Source organism: Vicia villosa, linkage group LG7 (genome assembly GCF_029867415.1).
Source record: "Vicia villosa cultivar HV-30 ecotype Madison, WI linkage group LG7, Vvil1.0, whole genome shotgun sequence".
Taxonomy (NCBI): Eukaryota; Viridiplantae; Streptophyta; class Magnoliopsida; order Fabales; family Fabaceae; genus Vicia; species Vicia villosa.
In genome coordinates this window covers 94411173-94431036 of record NC_081186.1, presented here as the reverse complement: position 1 = coordinate 94431036, position 19864 = coordinate 94411173, and the positions used below count along the sequence as shown (strand labels likewise).

General features: G+C 31.9%; 2 protein-coding genes across 2 annotated transcripts; one reads left to right on the top strand and one right to left on the bottom strand.

The window, feature by feature from the left end:
• The first annotated feature begins 866 nt into the window (after positions 1–866).
• LOC131617859 (uncharacterized) lies at positions 867–3934 on the top strand. The gene is made up of 6 exons (XM_058889124.1): positions 867–1106; positions 2030–2102; positions 2209–2302; positions 2422–2538; positions 2613–2670; positions 3104–3934. Exons 1-6 carry the CDS (start codon positions 1074–1076, stop codon positions 3653–3655), a joined length of 927 nt encoding a protein of 308 aa, XP_058745107.1. The 5' UTR covers positions 867–1073; the 3' UTR covers positions 3656–3934.
• Positions 3935–13355: 9421 nt separating this feature from the next.
• LOC131617858 (cysteine proteinase inhibitor-like) lies at positions 13356–14317 on the bottom strand. The gene is made up of 3 exons (XM_058889123.1): positions 14160–14317; positions 13680–13896; positions 13356–13568 (listed from the first exon to the last, which is right to left on the bottom strand). The coding sequence occupies exons 1-2, from the start codon at positions 14262–14264 to the stop codon at positions 13684–13686; spliced, it is 318 nt and encodes a 105-aa protein (XP_058745106.1). The 5' UTR covers positions 14265–14317; the 3' UTR covers positions 13356–13568; positions 13680–13683.
• Positions 14318–19864: the final 5547 nt, after the last annotated feature.

Sequence of the window (19864 nt, the reverse complement as noted above, 5' to 3'; positions counted from 1 at the left end):
TCTGACTAACGGAAGGACTAACGTGGTTACTTTTAGAAAATTAAAGGACTAAAGTGACAAAAAAAAAAGTTAAGGGATCAAAGTGAACCAGAGAATATAGTTAAGGGACCAAAGTACTATTTTGCTTAAAATTTAACCGATTAAATATAATTATTTAAGAAAACTAAAATTTGGTTACAATATTCACAAGTTTTCTTAGAAAAAACAAACAAAATAAATTATTAACAACAAAAATTAAAAAATCATTTTATACAAAATTTTAAATGCAGAAATAAACTTTCAAATAATATATTTATTTTTCTTATTATAATATTATATATAATTTAACATTTATTTTTTTATACAAAAAAATTAATATATTTTAGTTTTACACGTGTCTTCCGTATTAGTACACCTTATATGTATTTATATATATAGTTTTTCTTGCTTAATTTATAGAAATTTTGAGAGTTAAATAATAAAATAACATTATAAAATGATTTAATTTGAAGACAAATATTAATGCACATAAATTCATCTCATATTTCAAATATATTGATTTTGACAAAAATATTAACACATCATAAATTTTCATCAAATATTTGATTTTTTAAAATAAAAATCCATTAAGAAATCATAATTAATTAAATTAATTTTTATAGAAGCAAAATCTGGTCAAAAGATTTCTTGTATTAGGTCAAAAAGATTTTTCTCAAAATTAAAAAAAAAATTGAAAGCAAAAATCCAATCACATTAATTATCCTTCTAAATTTACAGCGTAATTCCAGGTTCAAAAGAATAAAAAAAATTAAAACGTAGTCAATTTTATTTTGTTTAAAACTGATTTTGCATGTAATAATAATGGTCAAATCAAAACAAAAAAACAAAAAGGTTTGAATGTTGAAAAAGAGAGTCTAGAATTAGAATAAACCGTTCGTGCAAAAAGAGGGAAACGAAGAAACTCTTATAATAACAACAACGATATCAAAAACCTTTGTTTCTTCCTCTTCTTCTTTAACAACAACGCTTATTTTCGTTCCTCTTTATATAATCAACCAACGCTTTGTTTTCACATTCTTTGTAATAGATACAACATGAAGAAGAAACTTGATACTCGTTTCCCTGCTGTAAGTTCTACGATTTTTGTTCAGTTTTTTATGATATTTTTTTGAATTTTTAGGTTTTTTGATTTTAGGTTTTTGAATTTAGGTTTTTGAATTTTTGTTTATGTTTTGATGTTAAAGTTGCGTTTTGTTGATATTAGGGAAGTTTGTAGTGGTGGTTTCTGGTTATAGAATTGTTGATGAAGTAATTGTTATGATAACGTAGCGGAATTTGAAGAAACTGTTATTGTTTTTTGATATACTGTTTAGTGCAAAGTGTTGTTGATGTTGAATAGTGTATTATGGACTTGTAGCAATGTAGCGTAGCGGAATTTGAACCATATGATATGTTCTGCAACGCACGATCCACTATATTGATGTAAAGGGTTGGTGTTTTTTGTTTGGAAGTGCTGTTATGTTACTAATCAGTGCCTATCCGATTAGGAGATCTTGTTTATGGTAACTGTGTTTGACTTGTGGGTTTGTGTTTTATAAATTTGTTTGCATTTGTATGTCTTTGTTCGGAAATATTTGGTTTCCTTGTGAAGAAGCTATGTGCTTTGTTTCACTATGGAATATCATTTCCATATTGCGGCATATATACGGTATGTGATTTGGCACCGTTTAGGTCATGTTTTCTATATATAAGACATAAGACCGCGCTGTGTAGTATGGTATTTAAGGGTGCCGCGATTAATATTGTTAATAGTGGATTGCAGAAAATAGCATGATGCCAAAAATCTTCTATGCGAAATAGTGGATGGTTTTGCAGGCAATATAGTTGGACAAACGCTGTTTTCTCCTTTTAATTTGTTTTCTTGATTGTTAGAAATTTGTCTATTCATAATTCACTTTTTGTGTTTTTCTGTTATAAAGTGAGTGATCTGTTGTCATCTTGATTCCGTTTTCGGCATATCAATAATGCTTGTGCTGTGGATTATTGACAGGCCAGGATTAAGAAAATTATGCAAGCTGATGAAGATATAGGGAAGATTGCAATGGCCGTGCCTCTTCTAGTTTGTAAGTAGTTTAATGCCTATTTTTTTTTAAACGTGATTTTTTTGTACCGTGCTTTTGGGTGCTTGTATTATCTCTTATATTAATCAATGTTTTTATGTATTTGCAGCCAAAGCACTAGAACTATTTCTGCAAGATTTGTGCCATAGGACATATGATGTAACACTTAGGAGGGGAGCAAAGACTATGAATGCTTTTCATTTGTAAGCAAAACGTCTATTAGTTTATTTGTCTTGTTTTGGACCATGATCTGTTTTTGTTGTGTTTCTATTCTCTTTCTTTGTTCTAAAAAGCTGATTCACACGTCTTCTTGGATTTCCAGGAAACAATGCGTACAATCTTTTAATGTCTTTGATTTTCTGAATGATATTGTGAGCAAGGTTCCTGATTTAGGCGGTTCTGTTGCAACTGGCGACGACCACACTGTCACTAAGAGGAGGTTTGTGTTTAATTGCTCGCTCCTCTTATTTCTTGGGTGAATTCTGTATGCTGATTATTTTTGTTGTATTTTAGGAAAGTTGCTGAAGATGATGATAATGACAGCGACGAAGAAACCAAGAGAAATAAAATGGTAATATAATTTATCTTTTTCAAACCTTTTGCTGAGTAATGTCCCTGCACATGACCTTGCATATATGTTTTGTTATGCAGTGTTGTCAATTGCGGAATGAGGAAAAATAGCATTTTGTTCAAATTCCGCTACACTAAAGTGCTATAGCACCGCTGTGTCCTCTATTTTGACAACACATTGTACTAAATCGTCTATCGCGGAGCAATAGCGGTTTGTCGATATTCTGCTATTTTTTTACCTCTATTAGTCACTATTCGACAACACTGTTTTGATAATGTCAATAACAAAAAATGTTTGCTTAAGTGATTATGGAATTTCACAAATGGCTTATGAATGTAAATATTGCTTTTCTACATTTTAAGGCATTTAGTGGCTACTGGCTTATGTTAAATATTATCTGAATAGTGATGTTTTTTTTTCATGATATGCACAGCCAGAACCTGCACATACCAGTGGAAGAGGAAGAGGTAGGGGTAGAGGCAGGGGTCGTGGCCGTGGTCGTGGAAATAAAGCTGTCGATCAAGAGATTTGTTCACATGTCAAATTTGAAGACGGTTCACATGTCAAGTTTGAAGATGGTTCACATGTCAAATTTGAAGATGGTTCAGAAGCCTGGAAACAAAATGGCAACCATACTCAAATTAATGATAGCCCGGAAAATGTGCCAGAACCTAAGGAAGTTAAGCCGAGTTCATCATTTAGAGAATCCGAGGAAGTAAAGCAGAGTTCACCAGTCAGAAAACCTGCCGTTGTTCGAAATTTTGATTTAAATTTGGAGCCAGACGAGAACATGGATTTCTTATCCACACCAACTCCTGTCCCATCTTGTTCACAGCCTAGAAAATCAATTTCTGAAGAAAAGATTGAGGAATACCCTGGATGGTCCTTATCTGATATGGAAAAAATGGCTATTGATCCCATACAGCTAGCCAGCTTAAATAATAGGATTGATGAAGATATGGAAGATTATGATGAAGAAGTATAGATAAACTTGCTTTGGCATAATCAATCATTAGAATGTTCTGGTGGAAAATTAAATTAGATTTTTCAGGAGTAAACAAGTAGTGTTAGACTAATCCTTAGTGGTTAGAACTTAGAAGTAGCAATGTAATTTAGTTTTAGAAATTATTATCTCATGTAGGTATTGCCTATGATAGGCATTCTATTCAGATTTTCTGGGATGCCTACTTTAGGCAATGCTTTACAAGCATTTTCTGTAGAATATTATCCTTCCATTAATCATAGTTGTTCATTTGTTTCTCAAGCTTTTGCAAGAATATTGTTTTTATTTAAGTTAGGAACCATCAACCATGTTATTCTTCTATTAACCTTAGTTGTTCATTTGTTCCTCAAGCTTTTTGCAAGAATATTTTGTTTTATTTTGGTTAGGAAACCATGTGACCATTTCAATTCAATTATTCACTTAATTTTCAAAAGCTCGGAAAATATTTAGGGTGCGTTTGTTTCATGGATTATATTTATAATTATGGGAATGTTATTCCTAGGAATGCTATTGCTGGGAAAATAGTTCCCATCAAATTGTTTGGCAAGTTATTTAAGTTCCTAGAAATATTTTAAAATTTTATTTCATTTTTAATTTTAAAAATACATACAAAAATATTAAAATAATATATAAATTGGTAGTTATAGGTGGTTACTTGTTATTCCGATGGGAATGTAAGATTCTCACCCATTAACATGGGAATAAATTTATAAAATTTCATGAGTAAATTTTATTCCTAGGAATGAAAAGTACTTAGGAATGATTTTTTCAAACTTCAAACAAACATGGGAATATGAGATTCCCAACCTCTCATTCTCAGGAATCTTATTTGAATCCATCAAACAAACACCCCCTTAGAAATCATGTGGTTTGCAAACCAGCATGTCAGTTCCATATAAATCCGTCTCGCAAAAGTAAAAAAAAAAAAAAAAAAGGGACGGACACTGTTGATGGCGTAGACCTAGCTCAATTTAAATCCGCCTCACAAATATCCACAAAAAGATAAGGTGAGACGGACATTGTTGAGAGCGTAGACCTAAAATCTTAACTCTTCTCGTAAAAAATTGAGGCGGGGTGGGACAGTCTCGCGGTCAATGTATTTTAAAGCCTAAAAATTATAAAAATTATGTTAATATCTGCAATCAGAAAAGTCCGAAATAATAGGACAAGACAAAACGAGATGAGCATATTTGATGATACATGCCTAAAACTTTAATCGGTCTTTAAAAAATTCTCGTTTTGACACCCTTACATAAATGTAAATCATTGCGTGTATGTTATTTATATTAGGGAATAAACACCATAAAACGTATGTATCATGTGATTTTTTTCCTAATTGCGTGATTCTGGTGTTATGCATGGTCAAGTTGTATCCAAACACAACATTTCTAGCGGCGAAAAGATAACACTCAAAAGCATAAATTAAAAGCAATCGTGTAAACTTTTTGACATGTTTTTGTGTTTGCAGGAACACCACAAAAAGAAACCAGTCTATCAATATTGATGCTGGTTGGTTTAGGCCTTCAGAATTTGTGAAGGTAGTATTATAATATATGATAAGACAAATAATTTCTGGATTTAAATGTCTCTTGTTAAATCAAATATGAACTAACAAAATCAAGTATGATTTTGAGGAGTAAATTCATACATTATATATTTATTGAAAACAAATCTAATTTTATTATGAACAGATTTTATAGAAATTAAAACATTCAAAATAAAAAATAGAATATTTGTAAGAAATAAAATTAAAAAAAAAAAATTAGAAGGACTACACATAAAATGAAAAAGCTATTATTGAAAATTGACAAACATTAATTTCATATTAATTTTTAATATAAAAATCTGAATACACTTATAAAAGTAAAACCAAGTAACTACTTTATATTTAAGCAACTAGCTTAACTAAAAATAAAAATTAAGTAAAGTTTCTAATACACCCTCCAAGCGTGACTTTGAATATATAATCAAGTCCTAACTTAGCAAGAAAGGAATAAAAAGAAAGTGTAGAAAGTGATTTGGTGAGAATATTTGCAATTTGATCAGAGGATGGTATTGGAAAGAACTTGATGAGATTGAATATCAATTTTTCTCGTACAACTGTCAATCTTGATATGCTTTGATCGTTCGTGGAAGGTGGGATTGTGAGCAAGGTAGACTGCAAAATGATTGTCACACTGGATGGATGTTAGTTTGTTGAAACTGATGCGGAGATCTTTGAAGAGGTAGTGCATCTATTGGACTTCACATGTGAGTGAGACAAGTGCTATGTATTCGACTTATGAGCTGGAGCGGGAGACAACTCTTTGCTTCTTAGATTTCCATGAGATAAGTGATTTGCTAAGGAAAATAGAAAATTTGATTATTGATCTTCTTGTTGTGGGGAAGGTGGCCCAACCACTATCTGCAAAACCACATAGAATTAAATCAGAAACAGCAGGGTAAAACAACCTCTGAACACAACTAGTTTTTAAATACTGCATAATTCTTATTGCCTTGTAGTGAGTATCAGTAGGTTGAGAAATAAATTGATTAAGTTGTTAGACAACAAAAGCGATATTAGGATGGATTGTGGTGAGATAAATTAATTGATCAATTAGGCGACGATATTGTGTGAAGTTATGAAAGGGGGCATAATCAGTGCAATAAAGTATATGAGATGGATTGTGAGTAGAGGTGTCAATTTATGGGGCTAATAAATTTGAGCCCCAGCCCCATAATAATGGGGCCTAAAAAAAATTCAAAAATAGTAGGCCCTTAAACACATAGGGCCCAAAGTTAAAAGGCCCCAAAATTTAAAAAAGGGCCATTAGGCCCCAAATAAATAAAATAAAAAACTTAATTTAAAAATAAAAAAATAAAAACTTTTAAATAAAAAAAAAATTTAAAAGAAAATTAAAAAATACCGTTAAAGAAATTCTAAAAACAAAAAAAATAACTTTTAAGAAAAAATAAAAGATTCGGTTAAAAAAATTCTAAAATAAAAACAACTTTTATGAAAAAATTATGTGAAGAATTTTGAATAGCAAATATAAAATTGTCCATTGCTTAAATGTGATATTTTTATGAGAATAAAATTCATGTCTTTAAATCTTCCTTATTTTTCCATCAATTAATTTATTTCTCTCTCTTTTTTTTTTTTGTCTGGCTAAATAATTATTTTCAATGGAATCTTTTTACTTCTTCATAGTTTATTCTATTATTTTTCTTTGTTATCTTTTTTCGAATTCCATTATTTTTTTATAATATTTTCTATTTGAAACGATGAAATTGTTGCCTCCCCACCTTATTGGCTTTTTCTTAAATTATCAAATTTAAGTTTTTCCATCTTCATTAAAAAAATGTAGCGTTTTTTTTGAAGAGGAAAAAATGTACCGTTTTTTAGTTCTTACAGAATGTAGCGTTTTTTAGTTCAACACAAAATTTTGAGTGGAATAAAATAAGGCCCTCATAATGGGGCCAAAAACAAATGCATTTTGTAAAGGGCCTAAAATTTTAGGGCCTAAAATAAATTTTAATAATTGGGGGCTCAATATATTAGGGCTTTAATGGGGTCAAATTATTAGGGCCTTTAGTTATAGGGCTTATTTGACAGCTCTAATTGTGAGGAGTGGAATAGGGTTCTGAGGCCAACATACCCGTGTTGATTAGTAATTCAAGGGTGTAATTGTGACAATTAAGCAATAAGAATTACAAGGGTGTAAAAGCGATATCATGTTTTTTTTTTAGGTGGAAATCAAACCTGATTCCTTTTGTTCACAAATTACAACACACATATTATATCATTTTAACCCAATTTGAAAAGTATTAAAAAAATCGATATTAATATAAAAAAATATAAATTAAAATATTTAAATTATCCAAATCAATGAATATCAGAGTGAATATTATAATAGATTTTCAAATAGTAAATTTATACAAAAATTTTTAACTATGTTTTATCTCATCAATAATAAAAAGTGAGGGTTCAAGGGATTGGCCACCAAGTAGCCTGTTATCCGCATCTAGGGCATAGGAGTGGAGGTAGTGACTTGCACTAAATCCAGTTATGCATTATAACTGGAAGACAGTTACTTCCTTCAATTATTGGCAGCGTAAGACTTTATCCCTTTTGTGGCAGTCGAAACTTATTTTTTTGGCCAAGGCCAAGTCTCAACCCTAGAGGCGAGCAAGCCAACAACAAACCCAATTCATCAGCTTAGCTAAAACTGAGTTTCATCACTTTAGATGATTTTTCACTACACTCCATAGACTAGAGTTGTTAATATGGGCTATCCGGCCCTAAACGGGCCGGTCCTGGCGGGCCCTGAGCTTTTCAGGGCTGGACCAAAAAGACACTGTGTAATATGGGCTCGAGATTTAGGATCCGTTTGGTTGGAGGTAAATGGAGGGGAGGGAGGGGAGGGGAGTGGTGAGGATTTTTAATAGTTTATGTGTTTGGTTCAAATTTTAAGAGGGGGAAGGGAGGTAGATGGAGGGGACCAAATTCCCTCTTGAGTCACTTTTTGCTTCCCCCGATTTAGTGGGATTCAGATGGAAGGGAAGGTGGTTCATATTAATTATAATTATATTTACATATTTACCCTTATTATAATTATAATTAAATTTTTTATTTTACTTTTTATATTTTTATGTTACCTTTTAACTATTGCAATATTTTTATTTCAAATATTTTTATTAGATTTTATTGTATCGATAATTTTTTTTTTAAAACTATATATTATAACTATTACGGTTTTTATAATTTTTTTGATGTTATCGAATTGAATACTTATAAATAGTAAATATCGTGAATCTTATAGTAATATTACAACGTTAAAATGTAAATTAGTTTTCAAATACCTCCTATCCCCTTGTGGACCAAACATATTTGTAAATAAAATTCCTCCCCTCTCCTCCCCCTTCATATTTTGAATCAAACATATATGTAATTAAAATCATTCCCCTCCCTCCCCTCCACTCCCCTCTCCTCCCCTTGATAAAAATCCATCTCCTCCCCTTCTCTCGGTTGAACCAAACAGACCCTTACTACCCGAGTCCGGCCCTAGATGGGCTTCGGACAATCCGGTCTTAAATGAGTTTTTATTTTAAAAAATAAAATAAAAACTCCATAATATTTATTATAAATAAAATTAAAAATTATGTTATTTTAAACATAATACATTTTTAAGTATTATATTATTTCTTATAAATACTATAATGTGTTTCTAAATACAATATATGTCTAAATTGTATAAAATAATACTAGAATATTTATTATAAGAGAAAACTTAATATAATATAATGAAAAAATGTTGATTATATTAATGTATAATATTTAAAAGAGAAAGATTGAATAAAATAGAGATAAAGTTTAGTGAAGTGAGAAAAATCAATATGATATTTTGGAGTAAGATAATATAAATATAAATATTTTTTAAAAATTTTATAATTATGCGGGCCTAATGGACTACCCACGACCCATATGGGCTAGTCCTAATGGGTAGCGGGCTTTTGAGGGCGGGGCTAAAAAGGTCCTAAAAAAATATGGGCTCTAATTTTAAGGCCTAAGCCCTATAATTTTTCGGGTCTAGCGGCCGGCCCATATGGGCTTGCCCTTTTTGACAGCTCTACCATAGACTTCACGCACCACTGAATTGGCAAAAATATCCTCCAGCTTCCGTAGATACACTTCCGAAAGCACTTTTTTTTCAAAAAATTTAGTTTTTTTGTTATACATTATAATTGGAAGACAGTAACTTCCTCCAATTATTGACAACGTAAGACCTTAACCATTTTGTAGGTCCAAACTTACTTTTTTGGCTAAGGCCAACTTTCAACCCTAGAGGCGGGCAAGCCAACAACAAACCCAACCCATCAGCTTAGCTAAAACTAAGTTTCATCACTTTAGATGATTTCTCACAACATCCCATAGACCTCTCACGCACCACTGAATTGACAAAAATGTCCTCCAGCTTCCGTAGATGCACTTCCAAAACACTTTTTTTTTTCTAAAAAATTTAGTTTTTTTGTTATACATTATAACTGGAAGATAGTTACTTCCCCCATTATTGGCAGCGTAAGACCTTATCCATTTTGTAGTAGTCCAAACTTACTTTTTTGGACAAGACCAACTTTCAACCCTAGAGGCGAGCAAGCCAACAACAAACCATCAGCTTAGCTAAAACTAAGTTTCATCACTTTAGATGATTTCTCACTACATCTCATAGACCTCTCACGCACCATTGAATTGACAAAAATATCCTCCAACTCTCGTAAATGCACTTCCGAAAACACTTTTTTTTCAAAAAAAATAATTTTTTCCGTAATGCATCTACGGAAGCGTTAAAATATAGTGAAATTTGGGATTTTCCCAATTAATTAGGAAATTCATAATGTTCCGTAAACACATCTACAAAACACTCTCTTTTCTAATCCTTCCGTAGATGTAGCTACGAAAAATTTCATGAACTTAATTAATTTAAAAATAAACATGTATATCATACACGCACATGTATATCATAACCAAAATAAACATCTAAAAAACTACTATAAAATTTAGAAAAATAAACATCATCTTTTACAAAATTAATTATTTATGAAATAGTTTTATCAAACTTCTCAAAATAATATGAGAAAAATTGATCAAATTATCACGTAACCATAATTTTATATTTAAATTTGTAACTAAAATATTATTAACCTTGCTAATATTCATATTTTTTAAAACAAAACAAAATTTATTTATTTTATTGAAATTTATGGAATTATAATTGGGTTTAGACTGATTTTTTTATCAAGTTTTAATTTTATTCATAATAGCTTGTTACTATCTTATCAACAACTCAAATACCATCTCTACCAATGTACGGAATAAGTAATAGAGTCATTTTTGAAATTCAATAAGGTTTGGTTGATTTCCCCACTTAGAGACGATAGATAGTTTCTATGATTCTCATTTGCGTCCTTACACGCTAAAACCCTAATCACTATTTTTCTTCAATCCATCTTCACATTTGTTGGAACATACAATCACATAATTGATGAACATTAAAGTATGTGGAGAAAGAGAAAGTGAGAGAAAAGAGAAAATAAAGAGAGATAGTTGAGGGTGAGAATTAACAATTGCATTAACTTTGAGTTGAGATGCCTCCAAGACATTTATACATGTGATGTACAATAGTTGAGACCTAAAACAAAACCTAAAACAACAAGAAAAAGTCAAATTTGCGTGCGTAACCAGTTAACACAAATGGTTAACTGGTTACCACTGAACATAAAAGAAAACACAAAACATCTGTAACCGGTTAACGTGTTTGCGTAATCGGTTACCACAACTCAAAACAATTTTTTCAGGTCTTTAGAAGTGTTTATTCTCTAACTGTAATCGGTTACACTCCCGTGTTAACCAGTTACAATACTTGAGTTATGAATTTTCAATCAACACACCACTTTAATTCAATTTCTCCAAGTCTTCCATGTCCATGCTCATCTTCAACCTCTTGAACACATCAGGTGTGACTTCCTTAATCAATAAATCACCAACTTGGTCCTCATTTCTACAATATCCCAATCTTAACTTGCCTTCACTAACAAGCTCCCTCAAGTAGTGAAACCCCATATCAATGTACTTGCTTCTCCCATGTACAATTGGGTTCTTAGCAAGAATAATGGCGGAAACGTTATCAACCAAGAGTGTGACAACCTCACCCTCATTGTTGTCCAGCTCCTGCATTAAATTCATTAGCCACACGACTTGGCATGCACATAACAAAACGACAATATACTCGGTCTCACAAGAAGAGTGCAATTATTGGTTCCTTCTTTAAACACTATGAGATTCGTGTTGCCCAGAACATAAAGATGTGTCCAGCTGTAGACTTTTGATCATCTTTATTTTAGCACCAATTAGAATTAGTAAAATCAACCAAATTGCACTTTCTACATGTATCCACTGTGGAAAAGAAAATTCCGCATCCAATATACCTTTTGACGTATCTTAGGATCCTCTTGACTGCTGCCAAGTGAGACACATTTGGTCTCTCCATGAATCTACTCGAAATACTGACACTAAACGCCAAATTTGGTCGCGTATTGCACAAGTAACGTAATGATCCAATCAACCTCCTATAATGAGTAGGATCTACATTATGCTCATCCTTGTTCTTGGACAGCTACAACCTTGGTTCTGCAGGAGTAATGACAACACTGCAATGCTCCATATCACACCTCTTCAATATCTTAAGAGCATATCTCCTTTGATGCATAAGCAATCCCCTTTTGGACTTATGAAACTCTATGCCAAGGAAGTATGTCATTATACCAAGATCACTCATCCCAAATTCTTTCATAAGCTCACATTTGAACTTAGAAATACTCATCTCGTTGCTTCTCGTGATCAATAAATAATCTACATATAGACAAAGTATGATCACACCTTCACTTGTATCTGATTTCACATAAACTCCATGCTCGGACACACATTTATTGAAGCCAACATCAACTAGGAAACCGCCTATCCGTTTATTCCAAGCTCTCGAAGCTTTCTTCAGCATGTATAACGCTTTTCTTAACTTGTAGAACTTTCCCTCTTGATTCTTCACAACAAAACCAGAAGGCTGCTCCACATATACTTCTTCTTTAAGCAGACCGTTTAGAAACATATACTTCACATTCATTTGGTAGATAGTCCAATTGTTGTTATTCGCAATGCCAACAACTAGCTATATGGTCACAATCCTAGCCACCGGTGCAAATACCTCATTAAAGTCTATACCTTCTCTTTGCAAGAATCCATTTGCAACTAATTGAGCCTTATGCTTGATTATCTCACCTTTGGGATTTACCTTCACCTTACAGACCCGTCTTACACCGATTGGCTTCTTCCTTTCCGATAAATCAACCAACTCCCAAATACTATTTTTCTCAATTGATAACAGCTTTCCTTCATTGCATAAATCCTAGAAAGGTAGATGACAAATCCCTCTACAAAATCAGACAATCACTACCCCTTTTCTTTTCATAGGTTTTGCGTTAACACATAATTAAACAATAACTTGATTTAACACACAGGGCCGACCCAGTCAAACAGGAGGTCTCGTTCTAATTTAAAAAATGGGTCGTTTTTAAAAAAAAATACAATTATAATAACTAAAAATGACACACAAAAAATATAATTATATATTAATAAAAAATATTTAATTATAATTAATTTGATTTTGATCAATCTTATTTTTTTTATTATAACATTTTTTAATTTATTAGATTTTTTATGACATTTTTTATATTTATTAATATTAATATAAAAAGAAATTAGACTTTAAAGATTTAGGGACTCTTTAAATTTGAAATCCTATACTGTAGAGTCTATTACTCCTGCACCTGACCGGTTAATTTATTATAGACTAGTATTTTTATTTTATTCCAACACTATTATAAGAAATTAAAGGTAATAAGTCATCCAATATAAATTTATTATTTAATCATATTATACCGCTAATTTAAAAAGATATGTGTAGTTTGACAGAATACACAAAATAGTGATTAATTCCCATTTTAAAATTATTTTGCACGAGTTTGATATACTTTTCAAATATTTACCAAGACACTTTTGTAGTGAACAGAAAGAACATGTTCTTAACAAACTACATGTGTAAGACACTCTTATATGCCTAATTATATATTTTTGGGAAATTGATACAAATTACAAAACCTTTATTTAATATATAAAAATATTAAATCTCACATTTTAAATACAATCTTCGTTATTTCACAAATTACTAACAAACATTAATCTATTAGACAAATATCCAACTTAAATAGATGGCAATATCTAGACGATATGCATATCTTATTCTTTATATACACAAATTTTATTTTATTTTTGACCTTGGAGCGAAGGGTGATCTTCAATAACCTGAAGGAAAAAAAAAATCAAGAAAAAAAATGTAAGATAATAATCCCAACATAACTAGTAGAGAAATAAAATGCAAAAATAATTTCTAAAAAAAAAGTGTCAATTACATACCCAATTAAACCGTAGACGAAGAAGGAGCATCATCATTTTCACTGACAAGTTTAAACTCCTGCACTTCCTTAAAGTTCAACCATGGCTTTTCCAAAATCTTTGCTTCATACACCTTTTGTTTCCCACCATCCTTTGTCTCCAAAACGATATCATACAACGTTCCAGAAACCACTTGTTTCTTTGCACTCAAAACTCTCACAAACTCCAAAACTCCATTCTACATAAACAACAACAAATTCAATCAAATTAAAAATATTATGTAGCACTGACACGATAAAAGACGTGTTTGTGTCCGTGTTAATATCAGACATCTATACCAACGTTTATAATTATATTTAATTTATTTATTTTTTAAATTTTATCTATGTTAATCAGTTAGTCAGTGATACGATCGTGTTCGAGATTGCGTGCTTTATAGAGAAAAAAACAGATAAATTATAGTATCAAATTAATTAAAGTTAGTATGAATTGAATGAAAACCTGTTTTATGTTGTGATCTTGAACAGCAAAGAGAGCAAGGTTATTAATCTCAACGTTGTTTTGTGTATATTCCACCACCTCAGTTGTGCCACCTAGAGTTGCCATAGCTAATTTCTTTCTCTTTCGATGTGTATTTGTTTTATAGAGTTGTTGAATGAAAGAGTGATTATAATTTAAGTTTAGATTAGTCAATAATGGCGGTTTGATTATTTTACTAAGATTGATTAGATTATTGCTTACGCTACGTGTTACTACTAATCGGATATTATCTTTACGTTTGCGTTATATTATTATCGTTTATGGTCAACGATCATTTTGTTGACTTGAGAGAGAGTAATCAAATTGATAATATAATATGGAATTTACCTTAATATTAATCAATCCACTCTCATATTCAAATAATGGATGATTACCCGGTAAATCATTTTATATATTTGACCCTAAAAATATGGATGGTTGATTAGTTTTTTTACTTCATTTTATGAATGGATGGTTGGTTTCTTAGATAACTATCTACACTTATAGTATTAAGCTTGATGAATACTTAATAAGTACTATTATGGACCACTTCATTGAAGAATATAAGTAAACTATGAATTTAACTATTTGTAGAGCCAACATGAAAAATTTCACGCAAAAAATTGCTTTAACACCTTCACAACAACACACCATTCATTGTTTCAGAGGTAAAACAAATGCTTGGAACGATTGAGAATAATGAATATGTTGTTGTGCATGATAAAATAGAGGTTGGAGACGAGTTTGAAAGTGAGAAAAAATGGAGATGGAAATGAATTGAGGAAGAAGAAGGTGTTTTGTAAAATTAATTTTTGTTGGATTTTGTCCTCTGATGCCATGTTACTATTGCCACGTCACTAGATGTTTGATACATCATCTTTTTTTTAACGGAAGGTTGACGTCAAAGACTAAAACTAAATGAAACTCAACATATAAGAAACTCATCCAAAAAAGATTTAGGGGCTAAAACAAAAAATACGTCAATTTACAGGGACCAACAAATCATTTAAGTTTTTTTTCTATTATACTTTCTTGTTTGAGAATCTTGTTACTTCCAAGTATGAAGTAAAATATAACAACTTAATTGAAACATACTTCAAAACTATAACACTAGAAATTTATGAATTATTGTGGATGAAGATACATTATGAAGCTTTTATGGGGTTGTTTTGTGATAACAAATTGGTCGTCAGTATTACACATAATCATATTCAACCTAACATGACATCACATTTAGATTGATCGTCATTTTATTCAAAAGAAATTTAATATGAATTGATAACTACAACTTACTTTCTTTCTGGGTATCACCCTGCACATGCGTTAGCAGATGATTTATCAATTAAAAGGTTCAACCAATTTACTTGAAAGTTTAAAATGATTGATGACTATTAACCATCTTTATAAAAAATAGATAAATAATAGATTGTAAACAATAAATTTTAGTTTATATATGAATATGCTAAGCAAAACTCATTAGATCAAAACAAATTCTAACTAAACAAATTTTGTAACATAATTTTAAAATATATTATGAATTAAAAATTTAATTTTTATTTTAATTTTAAGTCACGTTTTGGACAATCGAGTTTAGTGGCATGCCGAACCCTTAATGGATGTCTGTGCAAGCATGCCCAGAACACATGACCTTAAATATTTAGCGGACCTCAATTTTTTATCGGGCCTAATAAAAATATAAGGCAAAATATCCTTTTTTTTGTCCCTTAGCTTTACTCCAGGGTTCATTTTGGTCCCTTAATTTTTAAAATGTTCAAATAGATCCCTTATCTATTAAATTGGTGGCACGTTTGTCCTTCCGTTTGTTTCTATTAGTGATGTTCATTTTCTCTTATCTAGATGGCTTATATGAAGGTTGATGTGGATATAACAAGGATATAATATCAAAAAATGAAAAGCTAAATTCAGAAAGTGAAAGGTTGAGGTTCAGAACTTTTACAGTGGTGATGGTGTCGAATGGAACTTCATCATTTTGCATACCTGTTTGAAGGTGAAATCGAAGGCAAATTAAAGGTTTCAAAGTGCCTTTGAGTAAAAGTTAGACATTTTTGGTATTTAATCGTTTTGGAAGTGGTAGAAAATTAAGGTTGTTCATGTATTCGTTTTGATAGTGGTAGATGTTCTTGTGTGAAAAACTAGGTTTAGAAGAGCTTGCCCTCAAAGGTGAGGGAGACTAGAAACTCGATGATATTGCTATGAGCTTTGGGGATTAGGAAGCAGTGTACTATACACTTTGTTTCAAGAATGAATGTCTTGCTTATCCCTCTAGCGGGAGCCCCCTTTTATAGTCTTGATTTAGTCCTTAGAACCTCATTAAAGAGGTGCCTTTTAGACTCCCCATCGATACAAACGTTCTTTACGTCTTTATGATCAAGCCATTTATGGCACATTTAAACGCCGATTATGGCCGAGTTACATGTAACAGCTAGGCGTTTCATCCGAGCTGTGTTATGACCCTTCGTGTGACCTTGGTACGTGACCATGTGTGGTTTTTGGCTCCTGCCTGCCAGACGACTTGGGTACTCGGTCACATCCTAAAAGTAGTCCTCGGGTAGCTCACCTAAGTACCTCAATCCGGAGATCATTCCAGGTCGCATCCTTGCAAACATCCCGAGTATGGAACAATAGAAAATTAGGGTTTTTCATGTATTCATTTTGATAGCGGTAGAAAATTAGGGTTTTTCATGTTTTTGTTCTTATAGTTGTAGAAAATTAGGGTATTTCATGTTTTCGTTCTAATAGTTATAGAAAATTAGGTTTTTTCATGTTTGTTATGTTTTAGGGCTTTAGTTTGTTTTGTAATTTGTAATTTTATCTAAGTAGGTATATTGGACGAGTTTCTAAAACTAAGAATTCATCATAGTGGTGAATTTATTGATGATGAACTTAGTGCGTATGAAAGAGAGCTTCAAGTTATCTAGACATGTCATGGGACTTGATGGTTGTTTTCTAAAGGGGCTTTGTGGAGGTCAGATTCTGGCTGCCATAGGCAGGGATCCAAGTGATTAGATGCTTCCAGTAGCATTTGCAGTTTTGGAGGGAGAAAATAAGGATTGCTGATTCATTTCAAATCAACAAAAGGTGTGTAAACACGCTTACATTCATTCATTTTTTCTCTTATGCTATGTGTTGTGATGTGATGTTGTTTGTTGTTTTGCAGGGTCTACTACCAGCTATGGATGGGCTTTTATCTAATGTTGAGCAAATATTCTGTATGAGGCACTTGTACAACAACTTTAGGATGAGGTATCCTGGGAAGATGTTGAAGGAGATAATTTCGAAGGTTGCAAAATCAATATATGCACAAGCCTGGGAAAGAGAAATGAAGGCAATGAGGCTGATCAATAATGACACATATCTCCACATGACGAAGACACCTCCAAGATTTTGGAGTAGATCATATTTTAAGGAAACTAACAAATGTGATGTTGTTCTCAATAACATGTCATAATCTTTCAATAGTGTTATCCTAAATCAAGGTCTAAGCCATTAGTAACTATGTTGGAAGAGATCATAACATATTGTATGAAAAGATGGGCAACCAACACGATGAGGTTTCAAAACTTGGTTGATGATATAGTCTTGCCTAACATAAGAAGGAAAGTTGAGAAAACTAGTAGTTACACCAGCTTATAGATTATCCGACATGTAATAATGAATTCACCAAGTTTTATGGATTGTAAGGTTAGTATTGCTCTACATAAACTGATATGTGTAAACTGATATTGTAGGATGTCTGATGAACACATATTTGAAGTAAGGCATGTTAAAAATCCATCTGATATGTTTTATGTGAAGCTCATGTAGAAGGTGGGAACTCACTGGAACACGTTATGTTCATGCATTATCATGTATGAAGAGTAGGAACTTTGGGGTTGAAGACTATATCCCTGAGTATTATAGGAAGAGTAGGTATATGTCAGTCTACAAACCTACGATTTATCCTGTAAATGGATCAAATATGTGGGTTAGGACACCATATTAAGATGTGCAACCTCCTAAGCATAGAAAGATGTCTGGTAGACCAAAAAGAGCAAGAACCTTGAACAAGGGGAGATCGATGGTGACAAAAAAATGAGGAGAATATAGTTAATTGTGAGGTGCAGTAGGTGCAAGCTGTCAGTGCACAACAAATCAACTTGTAAGGTGACACCAATAACTCAACCTTCTCAACAACCTGCTGAAGCTTCTTAACAGCCAATTCAAGCTTCTCAACATGCATCTCAAGCTTCTCAACAACCTATTCTGAGAACTCAAACATCGAGAAATAGATGTACTCAAGGTACTCAAGGAAGTCAAACACCAAGAACTAGAGGTGCTCAAGGAAGTCAAACACTAAGAACAAGAGGAACTCAAGGAACACAATGTACTTAAGGAAGTCAAACATCAAGAACTAGACAGATTGCATATACTAGTCAACAATCAACACTAGGAAAGCCAAAGAAGTTGGATGTTAAGAGCGCACCAACTCCATTTGTACCACCTAGACCTACCACTAGATTAAGTGCATCCAAGAATGTGGTTGACCCAACAACAAGGAGGACTACTCCAACAAAAGGACCACACCAAAGAAGAATATTTAGCTTGGGTTTGACATGTATTTTAAACCACTTTTAGGTTTATGTTATGTTGTCTGTTTAAGGGTCTTACTTGTTTTTTGAACCACTTTTGGAATACTGCTTTTTTGTGTTAAGGTTGTGACTTTCATTTTGGATTTCTGTTAATTATGTAATATTTCTTAGAATTTCTATATTGTGTTGTGAACATGTGTGTTGAACATGTTTATTTATTAATGTCAATTATGTGTTGTTGTCGATTATGATGCAAAATTTTAGAATCTCAAAGGCACTTCAGTATAACAAAACACTGAGTACCTTCAATTGATACAAACCAAAACATCGAGTATGGATCAAACTAATACAATTTAAACTGAAGCATATAAACTAGTATCTAATTAAACTCATACAAAATATTAAGTATAACAAGATTTTGGAATGTTGGTATCTAATTAAACTGATACAAAATAAACTGATACATTCATTATGGATCAAATTAAACTGGTAGGAATCAAATTACACTGCAAAATAACAAAACATTGAGTACATTCAACTGATACAAACCAAAACATCGACATGGTTCAGATATGGAATTCATATTAAACTGTCCCATGACAGTACATAATCCTAAGACATAAAAATAAAAACCGAACTAAAAAAATTACAAAAAAACATCATATTCCAATATTTTTCCCACTTCAAGATCTTGTTCATCTGACTTTGAAGTTGAATAACTTCTTTCCTTAATTCTTCATTTGACAACCTTACTTTTTCAAACTCTATTTTCGCATCATCATTTTCTTTGCTAACTTTTCCAACCTAGACATCACAATTTGCCCTTTCTCATCTTCAACTTCCTCATAGAACCATTCGAAATACCCACACCCAGGTTGTAAAGATCCATGCAAGTCACATAGACTAAGTTCAAACAATGGAAAATCAAACTGAAATTAGAGTACGATCTGGTTGTACATAAAACATACATACCTTAAAATAAGGACAACCCCAAAAATATTTTTCATAACTCTTATCCGTCGTTGCCCTAAGAAGAATAACTTTGTCTCCATAATGGCAAACCGGCTCCCATGACAGATTCGAGCTCGTGAACGCATT